This window comes from Podarcis pityusensis (assembly GCF_964106645.2).
Source record: "Podarcis pityusensis genome assembly, chromosome: 5".
In the NCBI taxonomy this organism is placed as follows: Eukaryota; Metazoa; Chordata; class Lepidosauria; order Squamata; family Lacertidae; genus Podarcis; species Podarcis pityusensis.
The window spans coordinates 16,143,720-16,163,163 of NC_138032.1; the positions used below are offsets into that span (position 1 = coordinate 16,143,720).

The window sequence follows — 19,444 nt, forward strand, 5'->3', positions numbered from 1 at the left end:
AGATCAGTTTTCCTCTCTCTTTTGGCAATTTAAAGACACACACACACAGGGAGACAGAGAGAGAGACTTGAATTCTGCTGCTTTTGGTGTCTATATTTGAAATCTCGGTTCCTGGCAGAGAAAACTGAATCACTCCAGCATCCTTTTTTAATGTCTACCAAGCGGATAGAACACACCCTTCATATAATGACCTCATTTGGCTTGTCTTGCGATGAATGTCTCTTTCGCCCACCACACTTCCCTTCTGGTCACTAGTTGGCTTTTGTTTAAATAGTTTGCTATTTACTCTGCATCAGACACCTGAGTCTGAATCTCCCCCCCCCCCCCACCCCACTCCCTTCTCCCCACAACTCTTACTTGGCAAAGCTCATGGAATTGTTTTCCAGTTCACACTGACACCGTTTTGTTCCATGACTGGAAATGGTTAGGGCAATTCATATAATCCTTCCTCTTACCAGTAAACTTACCATCCTAACTTGCTATTTATTTCAGTTCAACTGCGAGCAATGGATCACACACGTCTGTGGCCAACATTTAACTCAATTATCATTTAATACAGCGCCCTTGTCTGTTCCCACTTTCCCAAAATGGGCTGTCTGAAGACGGCGCAGCCAGTTCACACACAGCCCTGCCGTTTTCGTATGCTAAGCACCCATAAAAAGAGGGTTTCAGCTTCCAACTGCCAGTTATCTAATAAAGACATTTTCTAATTTAACAGTTTCCTGTGTATCTGTGTTATGTTTTTTTTTTCTGGGAACTGCAGGAATGGCAGCCAACCCTCTAAGTCATTTCCTGATTTCTTCCTTCTGGCCTGGATTAGTCCTGCCATGACCATCAGTTCTTAAATCCTTTCACAGCAGTAGCAAGTAGTGGGGGCTTTCCTTACCAACACACACACACACACACACACACACACACACGAATGATCTGCAAGAACAAAACCAAACCCCACCCCCCACAAAACACACACATTTGAAACACCACCATTGCTGCAGTCAAGGATAGGACATTGCCTGTTTCATGTTTTGCTCTGGTTATAAAGTGTTTTTGAAAAGTTAAAGCTGGAAATTGGGGGGGGGGGTTGGTTCATCTGGGGTGGTGGTGCCCTCTTGCGCCCCCATGGATGAGCATGCTCCCAATTCTCTCTTTTTCTCCCACCACCCTCCACACACTGTTTGATGTTCCCAGTAACAGCTTCCTTCTGGAACCCAGATGTTCTGAAGACCCATAGCACAGTTCGGCTGTCAAAACTGAAAGATCACCTGAGATCTACTGAAAAACTGATGAGCCAAATTAGCACATGTGACAGCAAATGCATATTTGCAACATGCTTGGATTAAAAATAATATAATAGTAATAAAAAGCAAACAGCATCAGCTGAGAAGGGTGATTATTCATGGAACTGACAGGCAATTTTACCCTTTTCTTCTCTGCTGTGGTCCTAAGGTGAATCTCAAACTACTATTTGCTTTAAGGGAAAAATCACACATTGTTGCAGCTGAAGCAGAAATGGTTGATTGCCACACTCACCCATAGTCAACCCTCTGGGAATGGCCTGTCAAAGTAGGTGTGGTCGAGATATAAAAGCAGCATCTGAGTATCACAGTTTTTTGTGGCCCTCCTAGCACCCTGCCCAACATGTCCATTTGGGGGACGGGACTGAAGGCCACACGGACCCATGGTCACAAATCTCTGCTTAAAAACCACCTAGGAAGGAGAGTCCACCACCTGTTGTGGGAGTCCCCTCCACAGCTCTTAATGTCAGAAAGTTCTTCCTGGTGTTTAGTCAGAATCTCCTTTCTTGTAACTTGAATCCATTGGTTTGGGTCCTAGCCTAGAGACTGGGAGAAAACAAGCTTGCTCCATCTTCCTTGTGACAGCTCTTTAGACATTAATTCCTCCTAAGAAGGAATTAAGAAGATCATGGAGCTACCACTGAAATCAGCCAAGTTACCCCCCATCCTAACACTTTGTTCAACTGATCAGTGTCCTGGTATCATTATGGTGCCTCCTTTTCCAGCCAGGTCCTAGCATCACTGGGGTTGGGGGAACAGGAGTCTGGCTTTTTCAGCATCCGTTCCTGGTCTCTTTAATGTGTAGCTCCACCCTTAACCAATGCTTGTTGCCATTCAAACACCTTGTTTCGGTGTGCCTTTCATCTGGATACAGCTGAGTAATGCCATGACATTTACTGCTCACTAGAGCAAATTTAGATGTTGGGGTGTGTTGCTATCGTGCATCAGACATATATGCCCTTGCACTGATTTATGGGTGAATAAAACGATTCTTATTGCTAGGCTATCTGCTTCCTTTGGTCCCTGCCAAGACACTATTTCAATTCTTCACTCCAAAATTCGAGAACATGAAAGCCCAGTTGCTCTTGGCGGCTAAAAGCCTCTGCTTACCAGCCAGCTACACCTTTTATGGATAATTTCTTGTGCTGCTTTTTCTCTCTCCCTCTCATAGTACTATAAGTATAGCAATTGTTGCCAGGAAAGGTTTCCAGCCATATCCAACCACATGCTGGTTGGACTCAATCCAGCTCAAGTTCTTTGGGAGAGGCTTTGTACACTCCCAAACTAATTTTTTTTTTTAAAGCATACTAAATGTCCCTGCTCTGGAGATAGCAGAATCATAGAATTGTAGAACTGGAAGGGACCCCAATGACCATCTCCTTCAACCCCTGCAATGCAGGAATATGGGGGGGATTGAACCTGCAACCTTGGCCAAACCAGGCTTTATATATATCTTGCAAACCTACAAACGTCGTCTGATCTTCACAAATACTTTTCAAATAATCCGTAAATTTACTCCAGTCTTCCGTGAATTTCTGGTCCCTCCGGTTTCGAATCCTTCCTGTTAGTTTATCTAGTTCTGCATAGTCCATTAACTTCATCCTCCATTTTTCAATCGTCGGTAATTCTTCTTGCTTCCATTTTTGGGCCAATAATATTCTTGCTGCTGTTATTGCATATAAAAAGAGCTTACGTTCCTTTCTATTTATATCACTCCCAACAATGCCCAGTACAAATGCTTCTGGTTTCTTTACAAATGTATATTTCAGCATTTTTTTCATCTCATTATATATCATCTCCCAGAAGCTTTTCACCTTTTTACATTCCCACCAGGCTAATGGCTTGACCACAGGGGTCCCCTTTTCAGCATTAATCTCCAACCAAGCACCAGTGTTCTGTGGTGCATGAAGCCGCCTTACACTAAAACAGACTGTTGGTACATCTAACCCAAGGTCCCCTCCAGATGTTTTTGGACCACCGTTGTCATCAGTCCCTGCCAGCATGGCCAATGGTCAGGGATGGTGGGAAATGCATCTCAGCAACTTCTAGCGGGTACCACCTTGGCTATCTCTGACTGACCCTAATATCCTCAGCTCAGAGGGCCAATCTAAATATTATACAAAGAAGCATGTGAACAGATTGTTGCTCTTTTCAGGTAAGGTTCGATGGCATGCCAGCAAATTCAGGTCGTGCAGTTATAGTTAACTGGGAGGTCTCCTGCAACAAACCCACTTCCCCCAGATTTCTAGCTTTTTGTGATAAGTGACTGGAAAACATGGAATAATAGTTGATTTGATAACATCATCTAACCTCCACATAGACAAATCAGAATGAATGCTCATTAAATAGCCAATGCCATCAAAAACCTTACTGCAAAAAAATGAAGATGAATGCTCAGTAAACAGACTGTTTGGAAGTGCCCATTCTTGAGAGGCATCTAGCTTGGTCCTGTCTAGTAATTTGCACTTCATGATCTCAGGCATGAGTGTTTCCTAGACCGGCTAGCCAAGACTAAAGATGAAAACCATGTATTCTGCTACTGAGATGTGTTTTCAGTAGTAGAGTCCATAGATACACAGGTTCAGGTATGCTAATGCAGAGCAAAGATATGATTTGGGAGCGGAGAATCCTATTTCTTTCATTTCCTCCATTCTCTCATTTAGCTTGCCCAATGCACTGAATCATCCATAGGAAGGAGCAAGTTTGGCCTGTGTTTGGTACAGATGTCAATGTGGGATACATGGGGCTACCATATTCTCAGAGGATCTTCCAGTTATGCTTCCTTGCAGATGTCTTATCTCCTCTCCTACCCCTCTCGTCACCATTTGCCAAGCTGCTGTTGCTGTGAAACCATCATTCCAGTGGTGTGAGCCTTCCACAAGAGCATCAGTAAGATAAACAGATGGTGTCCAAGAACAGTGCAAATATCCTTTTCATGAGCAGTAAGGCTTTGCAATAAAGCTAGCCAGGGTCGAACGAAGCATCTTCCAACAGTTAATTATTATTATGATTTACTGAAAAGTAGTAAATCATTAAATTAGTTTCTGCTCTTGTAAATATGAACAACTGACAAGGAGAAATGTATGTGCCTGTTAAGTCCCAATGAAATAAACAGAATGTAAATACTTGTAATGCTGTGCTGGACTGCAACTGCAGGAGGCAATCCATCTGCAATTACTATACGATGTATTTCACACTGTATGCCCTTTTATTGGACTGAAAGTTTCACGGGACCAATCCACAGGACTTGATCTGGAAATATCTGTGCAACTTCACAGGATCTTGTAGGGCAGGAGTAGGGAACCAGCAGCCCTCCAGATATTGCTGGACTACAACTTCCATCATACAGGACTGATGGGAGTGGGAGTCCAACAATCCTTGCTGTAGCAGTAGTGTGAGGGAGGACACATTTACCACCACTCCTCCAGCCATGGTTTCCATTGTTTGCTGCAAATGGGTGCAGGTAAGCCTTCCACCCTTTTGTAAAAGAAAAGTCAAATTTCTGTCTACCGTGGAAGAACAGAGGCAGCCCTGGATGTATGCTCAGCCCGTTCACAGTTGCATGCCCATCAACTGCGGAGTGGGGCATCAAGGGTTGACTTGCATGCTTGAATGGCCTATGGCCGCTCAAACACCATAGGGAGAACGCTCAGATCATCCCATATCAGATCACTGCTTTACACTGGTGGTTGTTCACACATTCAGTAGCTGCAAAGACAGAAAGCAAGCAATGTGCATGCATGTGTGAACTCACCCAATGTCTTTAGCCCTGGGCTAAAAGGCCCTGTCTTCCTGTAAGATCAGTGCAGAAAGAATGGGGCACACCAGAATAACTCCCAATTTATGTGCATCACACACAGCCTGCCAAAAAAAAAAATCCAGGCTGTGAACTAAAGGGAAGGTGTTTTATTCTTGGAAGAGGATGTGAACAGCAAGAAAAAAAATGCTAATTTAAAGCTGCAAATAAAAAGATAATGAATTATAATCCTCCTTTTTAGCCAGATCAGTTCGTGTTTCTTATAATTCATCATCTTTGTTCCACTCCACAAATCATTTCACGGAAGTCACTCTTAGACACATGGCTTTGCTGATTTAGAAAAAAAGTTATTATGAAGAAAGTCTTGGCCAACTGGTGGTCTGTCCTTCAGGTTACTCTGCATTCCTTGACTCAGGACAGCAATTTGTTTTAATTTGATTGTTCCTATGAAGGTTGTGCAGTGTAAAGGCTGACTTTAACAGATTGCTTTTGATTTATTGTTACTTGCAGCATGTCTTTTTTATAACCACCATCCACGCTCAGTTGAATGCTTTGAGCTTTTGGGAAACTTTTTGGGGGTAGTGTGTGCGAGTCAGAGGCAATGGGAGATATGTGAAACAGCTTTTAGAGATGGGTACTTCTCCCTACAAACTTTTAATTTTACCAAAAATATTTTGACTTCCCTCAAAATTCCCAGGGACATTATCTCTGAAGTGTATGTAGTATCTAATTTTGCTTTGCAGTAGCAACTCTCATATTCACTATCAGAAATAAATATCAATTAATATCAATGTCACTTGATAAGGAAAATTAGGCCAAGCATATTTCCTAAATCAAGAAGATGCACCCAGCTTGTTTTCTACGCTGCCAACTGTACTGAACACCCTTTTACAGAAGAGATAATCAATTACAGCCATTTAAAGTCAGTGATAAATATGCTGATTGATTCATCATACCAATCCACCAATTAATGCTTTTAGCACTAATAAAATTGTTAACGGATAATTGGGAAAGAGTCCTTTACCCAGCAGAATGTGCTTTGCAATAAATTCTTCCCACCTATAAATCAGTCCTTTTATTTAAATTTATATCCCACCCTGTCCCATGGGCTTAATGTGGTTTAGAACATTTTAAAGTGAAAAACGACAGATAGAGTATAAATATGCACATAAATATATACTAAACCTGGGTTTGCCAACTCACAGCCTCTATCTCTTAAATCTGTAACCCTGTGTGATTTGTAAATTTAGACGCAGTACCAATTTGTAAATGTTATCAACCCTGGTTGCACAGATTTTTTAAAAAGCATTTCCACAGCCGTTTTAAAGCAAAGTATGACACCAGACATGTAGACCAAGACAGCAGTTGTGGATACAAATTTCCTTCTGCACTGCGCTTGGAAATGCACACTTTGGAACAAACTATCTGAGTTTATTAATATCAGCTGTCAACATGGAGAGTAAACCCACACGCACAAACAAGAACCACTCACCACATGGAATTAAGTGAAATCATTTTGCAATGGCTGTGCCACATCAAAACAAGCATGAGATTTGGGCCTGGTAATTCCCATTTTACAGATGAAGAATAGAGGCTGGGCAACGTGGTCTGTGTGAGTTCATGACTGACCAACAAATAGTACCCAACGTTCCGAGGTCCAAGTCCAGACTTCCCAATATTATTATCATTGTCATCACCACCATCATCATCTATTGAATTCATATACCACCCTATACCTAGAGGTCTCAGGGCGATTCACAGAACAAAATCAGAATATAAAACCACAAAATATATAATCAAAATAAAAACAACAACCCCACTGGCTTATGCTGGCTTGAGGTTGCAAATACGATGGCCCAAATGGTTCAAAATGGTGTTTAACTTCTAACACATCACCTACTTAAACCCTAAACGGTCTCAGTCCAGTATACCTGAAGGAGCGTCTCCACCCCCATCGTTCTGCTCAGACACTGAGGTCCAGTGCCGAGGGCCTCCTGGCATTTCCCTCACTGCGAGAAGCCAAGTTACAGGGAACCAGGCAGAAGGCCTTCTTGGTAGTGGCACCCGCCCTGTGGAAACGCCCTCCCACCAGATGTCAAAGAGGAAAACAACTACCAGACTTTTAGAAGGCATCTGAAGGCAGCCCTGTTTAGGGAAGCTTTTAATGTTTAATAGGTTATTGTATTTTAGTGTTCTGTTGGAAGCCGCTCAGAGTGGCTGGGGAAACCCAGCCAGATGGGTGGGGTATAAATAAATAAATTATTATTATTATTATTAGCGTGCCAGAAAAACTAGAACAGATATTTTAAAATATAATCACGTGAATATAGGTATAAAACATTGCTCTGCATTACCTAGGAAGAGCCCCACCATTGTTAAGAGAACGAAGGGCCAAGTCCCTATTCAAATCTGATCCTAACAATCAAGCAAAGGCGAATGTTGATGAAGCGAGAGTGACACTTACGAAGGTCACAGCGGATTCCGTAGTAACCTGGCAGGCAGCCACACTTGCCGGTGACATGATGGCACTCTTCATTCTTTCCAGAGCACTGACATACTTGGTTACAGTTCTCCCCATATGTGCCTGGCAGACAAGCTGAGGGAAGAGGAAATGTAAACCGATGAATTACATTTGTCTTGGTAAACACAGTGCTCAAACAAAGAGCCGGGTAGAATTTATTCAATAAGACCGCTGCCTGCAGAAGAATGCTGCCCTCTGGGACTTTGGGTTTATTACGTTTGCTTGGGGATTACTTTGTGGTTTGATTTTGTTTTGCTCAGTCAATTTGTGCCCAACTGTCATGGGCCAGTTGCAATTTTCTTGTCACTTAGAGAAAGTCATAGGTTGATGTCAAGGAAAATCGACTAAAATAATAAAACTCAGGAGAGTCTCCCAAATATGCGTGGTGACTCTCTCGCCCACAGATGCCTTAAAGCTTCAAGTCAGCGTCAAATGCTTGTGCTGTTTCTTTCCTGGTTCTCTCTCTCTGCCCTGGCGGGGAGCTCATGCTAAAAGTCTGCGGTTCATGCTATGTGAGCTATTCTCCACCACAAATACAAGTGTATGTTTAAATTGTGTGTTTCCAGTGACATGTCATGGGAAAGCATCCAAGTTACTTAGGGGCTGGTTCACACATGCAAGGACACTTGATCATGTCACATGACAACTCACATAGAACGATAGAATTGTAGAGTTGGAAGGGACATGACAGTCATCTAGTCCAACCCCTGCAATACAGGAATCTTTTTGCCCAATGTGGGGCTTGAACCCGCAACCCTGAGATTAAGAGTCTCATGTTCTACCAGCTGAGTTATCCCAGGCGGTTAAACCAATTGATGTTAAACCAATCCATTAACATGAATTGGTTAAAGTTAACACTGAAACTAATTGCATAGCATTTTTGAAGTGATGTGAAAGTGCTATCTGTGATGCCCATTCACATATGAGAGACATCACTTCACGGATCAGTCGGCAAATGATGAATGGGCATGTATGAACCGGCCTCAAGTGGGGTGGGAGAAGTCAATGCTCCATTTCTGCACCTGCTAGGGCACTGGAGGAAATCATGTGTACAAAACACTATAGACCTTCAAAGCAAGAACTGCACATGCGAAGCACCCTTTGGGTTCAATGAGTCAAAATCTCAGTAAGGTCCAGTTTGAACGTAATGGGAATCCATAGGTTCCTGCTCTGTGTCCTGGGTTTATGGCAGGCTTCCTCAACTCTGCTCTCCAGATGTTTTTGGCCTACAACTCCCATGATCCCTAGCTAGCAGGACCAGTGGTCAGGGATGATGGGAATTGTAGTCTCAAAAACATCTGGAGGGCCAAGTTAGAGGAAGCCTGGTTTATGGGCTACCCTCTTTCTCCTTTGCAGCTCTCTCCCAAGCCTTTTCAAATTAGCCACTCTGAGATTCTTGTTGGTGTGCCTTCCGACTGTTTTATGTGTTGTAATAACTCACTTGGTAGAACATGAGACTCTTCATCTCAGGGTTCGAGCCCCACATTGCGCAAAAGATTCCTGCATTGCAGGGGGTGGGACTAGATGGCTCTCGTGGTCCCTTCCAACTCTACAGTTATATCATTATGCTAGATACTCTATTTCTGTACTCCACTTTCCATGCTGGTTCATTGTTTTCTTGTGCTGTATTTTGTATTTGCATATCTTATTGTCAGGTAGGGGTTGGTTTTTATTGTAAGCTGCTTTATGCCAGAAGTTCCTCAAAATTTATAAATAAGGTATACATTTGAGGTATAGATTTTAATTAAATGAACCACCTCGCTCCACATACTGTTCATTCTTCACTTCTTTCACTGTGGAATTCCCTGCCCATTGACACGAGGCAGGTGCCTTTACTGTATTGTTTTCAGTGCCTGCTAAAAGCTTGTTTGTCTAGGCAAGTCTACCCAGATACCTAAAACTTTTTAAGATTTCACTTTCTTGATGCATATTTATAACCTCTTCTCATGTCAGCTTGTTTTTAACTCTGACTTCTCTCCAGAGTTGTAATGTAAGTTTTATTTTATGTTAACTGACTAGAGAGCTTTATACAATTAAGCAGTTATACAGATTCCGGTGATGAACAAATGAATGAACGAATGAATGAATAACCTTATTCCTTCATGACAAAACACACACACACACACACAAACATTAGGGGACTTACTTCTTTCGCAGCCACTGCCCACAAAACCTGGAGGGCAGCCACACTCCCCGCTCATGTGGTTGCAAGGGACACCTGGAGGGCATTTGCAGCGCTCAGTGCAATTGCTGCCATAGTAGCCAGGTAGGCAAGCTGGAGAAAATAAAAGCAAAGCCATCTCTGCTAGAAGTCTGAATATACAGTGGTACCTCAGGTTACATACGCTTCAGGTTACATACGCTTCAGGTTACAGACTCCGCTAACCCAGAAATAGTACCTCGGGTTAAGAACTTTGCTTCAGGATGAGAACAGAAATCGTGCTCTGACGGCGCAGCGGCAGCAGGAGGCCCCATTAGCTAAAGTGGTGCTTCAGGTTAAGAACAGTTTCAGGTTAAGTACGGACCTCCGGAACGAATTAAGTACTCAACCTGAGGTAGCACTGTACTTCTAAGTACTGTGACCCACCCTCTCCCTACGGCTCCAAATGGCCCTCTTGCTGTTCCCTAGAATTATCCCCTGCACATGCCATTGTTCAACCCCTATTGTTGTCTGCAGTGTTATCCAGCAGCTTCTGCTCAGGATAAACAAGTTGAGTGACCCATGCACAAGCCAAGAAAACACTGTGGGCGGGGGGGGGGGGAGAGAGAATAGCCCAAATGAGCATGGTTTGACTAGGCTCTCCAGCCTTCATTTATTGGAAAACTATGGACAACTTCAGATCAGTGGGATTTGAGATGTCACAGAGCGAGAGAGGGCTTAATGGGAACTTACGCTTGTCACACTGTTCTCCTCTCCAGCCCATTTCACAGTGACACACTCCAGTCTGGGGGTTGCAGGAGGAGCTGTGCTCACAGTCACACAGCCCTTCGCACCTCTCCCCAAAGGAACCATTTGGACAAGCTGAGGATAAATTGTGAAACACAAGCAAAATGAATACGTTCTCTCCCAGAGGGCAGGGGGTTGAATAATTTGAGCGCAACCACCACCACCTCAGGAAATAGTCAATATTTATCAATAGGGACATCTCAAAATTATGAGTGCCGCGCTGAAGGTCGGGATTTGTAATCTGAAAGGTGTGGCACAGAGTTAAACCCTGTAAAGCAAAATTCTAGAATGTTTTATCTATATTATGAGTGTCCAGCCACACACAGTCGAGGCCTTCACATGCTGCACATGCTCTCTGGGTATTTTTCATAACTCAGGGGTCTTGAAAGTTTCTCATGCGAGTCCTATTCAGAGTAGACCCCCTGAAGTTAATGGACCTGGCTTAATTTCAACGGGTCTACTCTTAGTAGCGCTACATCCTTATGAATGTAGACACATCAGTTTGCTAATATACGAAACAAGCTGGACTTAGGAGAATTCCACAGATGAAAGAAGAGTTGAGATACAAAGATGACAGTGTGACCATTTATATACAAATTTTGTGTAGTTTAAAAATAAAATAAAATTACACATAAATGAGATGGAACAGACTTTTGAATGAACACATGTGAATAATAATAATAATAATAATAATAATAACAATTTGTTATTTATAGTTGTTTATTTCCTTGACATCTGATGGGAGGGCATTCCACAAGGCGGGCGCCACTACCGAGAAGGCCCTCTGCCTGGTTCCCTGTAACCTCACTTCTCGCAGGGAGGGAACCACCAGAAGGCCCTCAGAGCTGGACCTCAGTGTGAAAGTGAAATGTGAAAGTGGCACTGACCAGAAACTGAGTGATCTATCCACCCCTAGTTTCTGTAAAGCATTTGGCCTATTTGTGAGCTATTCAAGATTTAGGACAGAGGTGGAAACCAAAGTCAAGGGTCCCACTGTCTACCATCAAGCATAATAGACAACGGGGTCCTTGACTTCGGTTTTCACCTGAAGAGAAAGAGAGCAGGTGTGTATGTAAAGGAATGAGATGATAGGTTTAGAAGGAGGAGAAAGAAGCCATACCTTGAAAGGGGGAAAAGGAAGACAGGAGTCCCCATACCTGAAAGGACGGCAAAGAATCAGAGAACGCAGATCAAGCTTTTGATTCAGTCAGCAACATAATACACAAACAGAGCAATCCAAAACTGGCTTATGGTGGGCTGTAGGTCCACTGGGAGTATTTCTGCTGGCGAGAACCCACAGAAAGCCCCAAAATGGGTCACTTCAAGACAGGGCGAGAGCAAAATGGAGCTGGCCCAGGAACCACTGGATCCTGAACCAGTTTCTCTGCTCTTGTGCAATGGCATCAGACCAAGTCATTGTGTTCCTTACCTTCCACTGCAGCCACTGTTGTTGCCCACCACCAGAGGGCGCTCATTTAGATTGCACCCTAAGACGGAAACCCTGAAACCATTCATTTAGGCCAGGCATAGGCAAACTTGGCCCTCCAGATGTTTTGGGACTACAACTCCCATCATCCCTAGCTAACAGGACTAGGTCAGGACTAGGTAAGGGATGATGGGAGCTGTAGTCCCAAAACATCTGGAGGGTCGAGTTTTCCTATGCCTGATTTAGGCCTTTTTACCGAAGTCCCATTAAACACCAGTGCAAAGGCTCCAGTGTAACGGATATCATTACTGCAGCTTTAGAGCTCCTATCTTTTGGCTTGATGCAGGACCAAAAGTTATGTGGGAGAGTGCAAAGGCACTTAACAGCAAGATGTAGCGAGTGCAGAAATGGCACATAATCACAAATGGATACAGTGACACAAATATTTTTGATTATCACAGGGGCCTTTTATAAAGTTAAAAGAACTGCGATCCTTACGAGTATCACAATGGTCCCCAATCCAGCCTGGACGACAAGTGCATTTCCCAGAACGATGATCACAAATTCCACCATTGCTACAGCTGCAGCTCTGCTGGCACCTTTCTCCATACTTCCCCGCTTCACACTCTGCAGTGAAAAAGAACAGACTTTCACTAGTTTATGAATGAAACTGTCCAGCCTGAAAAGAACTCAGTCTTGGCAGCTGACCTTCAGCTCTGCTTAGATCGAGTTTAACCAATGTAGGTTTACTGCTAGCGTACTGTTACTCACCCAAGCCCTTTGGGGATGAGCCATTATATGAACTGAAATGAATATGGAAGCAATATTGACAATATTTTCTCAAATTTACCCAGTTCACAGGCTATTCCGGTCCAACCTTTGGGGCATAGGCACTCTCCAGTCGCGGGATCACAAGTAGCCTGATTTTGACAGATGCAATGCTGCAGGCAGTCCTTACCATACAGACCCGGAGGGCAGGCTGTGGACAAGAATATATTTTTAGCTTAACATGAAAGGACCATCACTAAAATTGTGCATAGGAATCATTTTAAAAAATGAGGATGAAGCATGTTCTGCATTCGACTGTTGCAAAGGATGCTTTTCGTACCTCCTGGGTTCAAGAGTGCCATTAAGGGAGACCAGAGTAGGGAGCTGCCCTTGCTCACTATTATTCCTCAGGAATTTCTTGTTATTGAGGCATGAAAAGCAGCCACAACAGCAAATGCTCTTAAAACTGTGTGGTTTGAGCATTTTGCAATTTAACTTGTGAGTGTTGGTTTGACAACAACAACAACAAACTCGCACCATTATCTATTTAAAACCTGCTCATACAGAGAAGCTATCTATACCTCTCCTTATTTCTGAATGGATGATGATGATGATGATGATGATGATGATGAATTTAATTTATTGACTTCTCTTCACCCCAAGGTCCCAGGGTGGGTTACAACAATTTAAAATACATTTGGGATGGGAAGGTGAGAATGCAATCCTGGCATCCAATGAAATGTGGGATATGGGAGGTGGGGAAATGTTCAGTGTAAAAAGTTGTAACATGACCATATCAAAAGATATTTGGGTTAAACTAATATAATTTAGTGTCGTTGGGCTGATGCTGCTCTCTTTTCTCCCGTTAACAGGGACAATGATGGCATGGGGCATGCCTCTACCATTTTGTCCAGCCTCTTTTCCTGCTCTTTTGGATGTAGCAGACATTTTGCATTATGCCACACCCCTATGACGGCTAATTTGTGCTCGTAACACTTTCTCAAAATTCCAGATGTTCCCACTAGCCCAGAAAGGTTGGTGACTTCTGATCTAATGTAAAAGGGTCCCAGTCAGACTGCTCACTGACATCTGAATCTCCTACCTGCAGGCGGTGTTTTTATGCATTAAAAAATGGCGTCCCTACCTGCTGTCACAAGTGGTACCGGCTATTTTACTACCTTAAGTCTCTACCATCTCACTGGGGTCGTGGGTGGTGCTGTGGTCTAAACCATGGAGCCTCTTGGGCTTGCCGATTGTGTAGCAGGAACCCCCCCACCCCAATCATTCAGTTTGTACAAACTTCACACACTCACACACTACATATGCCACACCTCTGTTATAAATTCATAGAAAAATCAACCATACATCGGATTTGCACTGTTCCATTTTTATTTTACTCCATATGACAAGGACTATCAAAGGGGGGTGGCTTGGTTCTGGTCTGTCCCAGCACATCCACAGGAGCCCTGCCCAGTTGCTATGCCAACCCTGATGGTCCTAGACAGAAGACCATCAAGATCACAAAGAACTTGCATATGGGAGTGGATTCAGCATGGACTGAAACAAAGGACAATGATCAGATCTTCCCTCTGGGGGCAGGAAACTGCCAACTCCCCTTTGTCTCCTGGAAGTGACTCACGGGCAGGGGGAAAGGAGGAACCAGCCAGGTGACAGGACACTCAGGTTACCACCACAACTCCTCCCTCAACCCCTCCTTTCTGTAATGTATGCATGATGTTTCTGGGGGTGGGCTTGACCTAGAGGATGGGAATTTCAAAAGTTTTTATAAGGTCTTGCACACCATCTTTCTGGGTCTTTCCTCTCTCTTGCAAGTGAGGGGAACACCCTGTTGCAACAGTTCAATAAAGGCCAAGCCTACAGGCTGCTGTTTTGCTCCAAGTTATCCTGGTTGGTGTCTTTATTTTGTCCAAGGGAGCCCTTGGATTTTTCCGGTAACAATTGGAAGGTGGGCGGTTCGAATCTGTGCGATGGGGTGAGTTCCCGCTGCTCTGCCCCAGTTCCTGCCAACCTGGCAGTTCAAAAGCACACCAGTGCAAGTAGATAAATAGGTACCACTGCGGCGGGAAGGTAAACAGCATTTCTGTGCGCTCTGGCTTCTGTCACAATGTTCCGTTGCACCAGAAGCGGTTTAGTCATGCTGGCCACATGACCCGGAAGGCTGTCTGTGGACAAACGCCAGCTCCCTCGGCCTGAAAATGAGATGAGCACCGGACCCCATAGTCGCCTGTGACTGGACTTAACCGTCAAGGGGTGCTTTGCCTTTTTTACCTTTCCATCTCATTCTACTGCATATGAAGACCAGACCTTTGTTTCATTGCCACCTTGATCTACTGTTTGGCCAAACCAGGCCCAAATTTAAATCCACAATGTACCTTCCTGACAGACCGGTCCTCTCCATCCAGCTGTGCATATGCATGCTCCAGTGATGTGGTCACAGAGTGCTGCGTTCTTACAATTGCAGCGCTGACGACAGCTTTGTCCGTAAGTGTTAATGTGACAAGCTGGAGAGAGGGAAAGAGAGAAAACGAACCATAAAGCCCAATCACGAGACATCAAAGGACACATCAAATTCATTTGGAACTCAATTCAAGGAAAATAAAGAGAGGGAACTGATTCGGGATGGGCGATACTTTCAAGTCACGCACATGTGTTTGTATATTCATTGCGACTGACAAACAGACCCACAAATATGTATCATCATAACACAGTTTGAATGGTGATTTTTTTTCTTTTCTTAGAAAGTAACAATTGGAATCATTTGCGTGATAGATCAGCTGTCTTCTTCCAACAGAATGTCTGGGTATAAAACAAACTGCCACAGCCAGTCTGACGGGCTGTTTGTTTGGAAACTCTTCTGCAAAGCCAGGCTTTTTCTTTATTGCTGCTGGCAGAATCACTGTAATACCAAATGAGGCTGATATGGTATCAGGCCCCTCTCAAAGGGATGAAGCAAAGGTGATATGGTCAAGTCTTGGGTTCCTGCTCTGCACAAATAAACTAAAATGTGCAAATACAGCACCAACTCCTCTCAAAAAACAAACCATGCACACGTTTGCACCAAGTGTCCAAAGGAACATTTCGTGTGAAACTGCATAATTTGCATGCTTTATTCTGATACCAGTAGCAGTTCAGTATTCTTTTGTCTCCTCTTTTTTATCACCATGCTCAGAGCAGGAAGAAAAAGTCTGATCTGCTAGAATGCGGAGAGCTGTTTTATCCAGAGTCAGACCTGTGGCCTAATGCATGAAAAGAGAGCTGGGTTTACTGGACCTTTGGTCTGATACAACATTGCAATCCTACATTTTCTCCCTCATAGGGAGATTGAGGTTGAATCCTGACAAGACAAGACAGAAGTACTGTTTTTGGGGGACAGGGGGCAGGCGGGTGTGGGGGACTCCCTTGTCCTGAATGGGGTAACTGTGCCCCTGAAGCACCAGGTGCGCAGCCTGTGAGTCATTCTGGACTCACAGCTGTCCATGGAGGCGCAGGTCAATTCTGTGTCCAGGGCAGCTGTTTATCAGCTCCATCTGGTACGCAAGCTGAGACCCTACTTGCCTGCGGACTGTCTTGCCAGAGTGGTGCATGTTCTAGTTATCTCCCGCTTGGACTACTGCAATGCGCTCTACGTGGGGCTACCTTTGAAGGTGACCCGGAAACTGCAATTAATCCAGAATGTGGCAGCTAGACTGGTGACTGGGAGTGGCTGCTGGGACCACATAACACCGGTCCTGAGAGATCTGCATTGGCTCCCAGTACGTTTCCGAACACAATTCAAAGTGTTGGTGCTGACCTTTAAAGCCCTAAACGGCCTCAGTCCTGTATACCTGAAGGAGCATCTCCACCCCCATCGTTCAGCCCTGACACTGAGATCCAGTGCTGAGGGCCTTCTGGCGGATCCCTCATTGCAAGAAGTGAGGTTACAGGGAACCAGAGAGAGGGCCTTCTCGGTAGTGGCGCCCGCCCTGTGGAATGCGCTCCCTTCAGAAGTGAAGAAAATAAGTAGCTATCTTATCTTTAAAAGACATCTGAAGGCAGCCCTGTTTAGGGAAGTTTTTAATATTTAATGCTGTATTGTTTTTAACACTCGATTGGAAGCCGCCCAGAGTGTCTGGGGAAACTCAGCCAGATGGGCGGGGTATAAATAACATATTATTATTATTATTATTATTATTATTATTATTATTATTATATCATACATGACTCTGTGTGACTCTACTTATGCAGATATATAGCACCTGGGGCTAATGTTTAAATTTAACATGTGTTGCCAGCTGCCACAAGGTAAAGGTGGGGAGGGAGGGAGCTGGTGTTTGCCCGCAGACAGCTTTCCGGGTCATGTAACCAGCATGACTAAACCACTTCTGGCGCAACAGAACACCATGACGGAAGCTAGAGCGCACGGAAATGCTGTTTACCTTCCTGCCACAGCAGGATCTATTTATCTACTTGCACTGGCGTGCTTTTGAACTGCTAAGTTGGTAGGAGCTGGGACAGAGCAACGGGAGCTCACTCCGTCACAGGGATTCAAACTGCCAACCTTCCAGTTGGCAAGCCCAAGAGGCTCAGAGGTTTAGACCACAGAGCCACCTGCATCCCCTCCCATGGTAGGACAATAAGCAATCACTGTATGTAAACAACTGATGTCACCCATGTGAATGGGTCTGAAATGGGGAGGATTCCTCCTGCTTTCATTGACCTTGTATTTTTCTCCTTGGGTCAATGGCTTGGGGCTATTAGAGGAAAAAAGACAGACACAGCAATTGTCTGAGGTCACAAATCTATGACTGGGGTAGAGATCCTGAACGTTCCTGACTTCTATTTAAGGTTTTCCTTTCTATATTTTTCTGGCTTATGTCCCTGCTCTGCAGCATGGGATGTAGGATGCTGGCTTGAGCCATCTGTTCTTTCTCTTCCACATCCTCTAGGCATGGCTGGCAGGTGAACTTCCTGCTGGCCATGTCCCAACCCAGCAAGGCCTGCCATGACAGATGCAGAACTTCTGGTACTTTAGACAGCTGAACAAATGCCTTTGGGTGCCCTCTAGAGTACTAGACAAGAACAGCTGGTTCTGCCAAAGGGATGTGCAAGGAAGCCTATCTTCATTGTGTTGCACTGAGCCATCACTGACTCGCTTTGATCCAAGGCTGCTGGCCAGAGTTCAGCTCTGGAACCTATTGAAATGCTGGTCCTCAACTGCAGAACATCATTGTCACTCTAACTAATGATGAATTCACTCTCAGGGTGCCAACAGCACAGTAACCAAGGGCACCTAGCTGGAAGGGGGAGGTATCAGCGCACTCAATGTAACTCATAAGTTTGCAGAAGTACAAAAAGTTGTTAAAAATCAGGACCCAAAATAGCGCAATAAAGATTGGGCATGCTTAGTAGGCACAAAACACTGCAAGTGACATTTCACACGTGCACACATACTCCGAGAAAAGTGTTTTAGTGCTAATTAAAAAACCCCAACTGATTAAAACACGCACATGCACATACCCCTTTTCCAGTTAATGCCCATTTAGAAATAAACGATGTCATGGCAAAGGGCTTTCCCTCCATCGTTTCATTCAAAGCATCATTGTGTTGTATTCAAGTGGTATTTCGGTAACATTTTGTATTGAATGCACCACACTTCTCTTTAAGCAGTAATTCATTTATTTGTTTTATGTAATAATTATGGTGCTTTAATTAAGATTGCCGGAAGAAATATCAACAACCTCAGATATGCAGATGACACAACCTTGATGGCAGAAAGTGAGGAGGAATCAAAGAACCTTTTAATGAGGGTGAAAGAGAAGAGCACAAAATATGGTCTGAAGCTCAACATCAAAAAAACGAAGATCATGGCCACTGGGCCCATCACCTCCTGGCGAATAGAAGGGAAAGAAATGGAGGCAGTGAAAAATTTTACTTTCTTGGGCTCCATGATCACTGCAGATGGTGACAGCAGTCACGAAATTAAAAGACGCCTGCTTCTTCGGAGAAAAACAATGACAAACCTAGACAGCATCTTAACAAGCAGAGACATCACCTGGCCAACAAAGGTCCGTATTGTTAAAGCTATGGTTTTCCCAGTAGTGATATATGGAAATGAGAGCTGGACCATAAAGAAGGCTGATCGCCGAAGAATTGATGCTTTTGAATTATGGTGCTGGAGGAGACTCTTGAGAGTCCCATGGACTGCAAGAAGATCAAACCTATCCTTTCTTAAGGAAATCAGCCCTGAGTGCTCACTAGAAGGACAGATCCTGAAGCTGAGGCTCCGGTACTTTGGCCACCTCATGAGAAGAAAAGACTCCCTGGAAAAGACCCTGATGTTGGGAAAGATTGAGGGCACAAGGAGAAGGGGACGACAGAGGACGAGATGGTTGGGCAGTGTTGTTGAAGCTACCAGCATGAGTTTGACCAAACTGCGGGAGGCAGTGAAAGACAGGAGTGCCAGGCGTGCTCTGGTCCATGGGGTCACGAAGAGTCGGACACGACTAAACAACGACAACATTAGTGGTGAAGCAAAGGCCAGGTGTGGATATTTAAGACAGAGCAGAACCAGATGTTAGAAGGGTGATGCAGGTGATGTTGAATACAGCAGCCCCCTCTATCCTGCTCCCCCTCCTCTGGTAGCACCTAGTAATGCAAAATGTGACATCACAGCATCCCATCCCCAGCAAGCTGCTGTCCAAGGACATGAAACTGCAGGGAACAGAGTACA

The 19,444-nt window shown here is 44.3% G+C and overlaps 2 protein-coding genes across 10 annotated transcripts in view; one reads left to right on the top strand and one right to left on the bottom strand.

Annotated features, from left to right (window-relative positions):
- LOC308478497 (uncharacterized protein) overlaps positions 1-19,444 on the top strand; it is a 65,177-nt gene that overhangs the window by 41,205 nt on the left and 4,528 nt on the right. The window contains exon 3 of one of the 2 annotated variants that reach the window (XR_013987059.1): positions 3,959-4,506. The exons of the other annotated variant lie outside the window; for it this stretch is intronic. The gene's annotated coding sequence lies outside the window, so the exon portion shown is untranslated. Of the gene's footprint in view, positions 1-3,958; positions 4,507-19,444 lie in introns of those variants that run through there. 2 annotated transcript variants of the gene reach the window in all.
- Positions 1-19,444, bottom strand: part of LOC308478297 (uncharacterized protein) — a 241,812-nt gene that overhangs the window by 12,393 nt on the left and 209,975 nt on the right. For 5 of the 8 annotated variants that reach the window (XR_013987025.1, XM_081007739.1, XM_081007743.1 and 2 more), the window contains 6 exons: positions 15,108-15,236; positions 12,797-12,925; positions 12,445-12,573; positions 10,467-10,595; positions 9,720-9,848; positions 7,517-7,648 (listed from right to left, as the gene is read on the bottom strand). Coding sequence is in view for 7 of the 8 variants with exons in the window: in XM_081007739.1 (XP_080863865.1) it covers positions 7,517-7,648; positions 9,720-9,848; positions 10,467-10,595; positions 12,445-12,573; positions 12,797-12,925; positions 15,108-15,236 (777 nt within the window). In the remaining variant the exon portion in view is untranslated. The remainder of the gene's footprint in view (positions 1-7,516; positions 7,649-9,719; positions 9,849-10,466; positions 10,596-12,444; positions 12,574-12,796; positions 12,926-15,107; positions 15,237-19,444) is intronic. The other 3 variants (XM_081007741.1, XM_081007740.1, XM_081007742.1) reach the window with 3 other exon arrangements.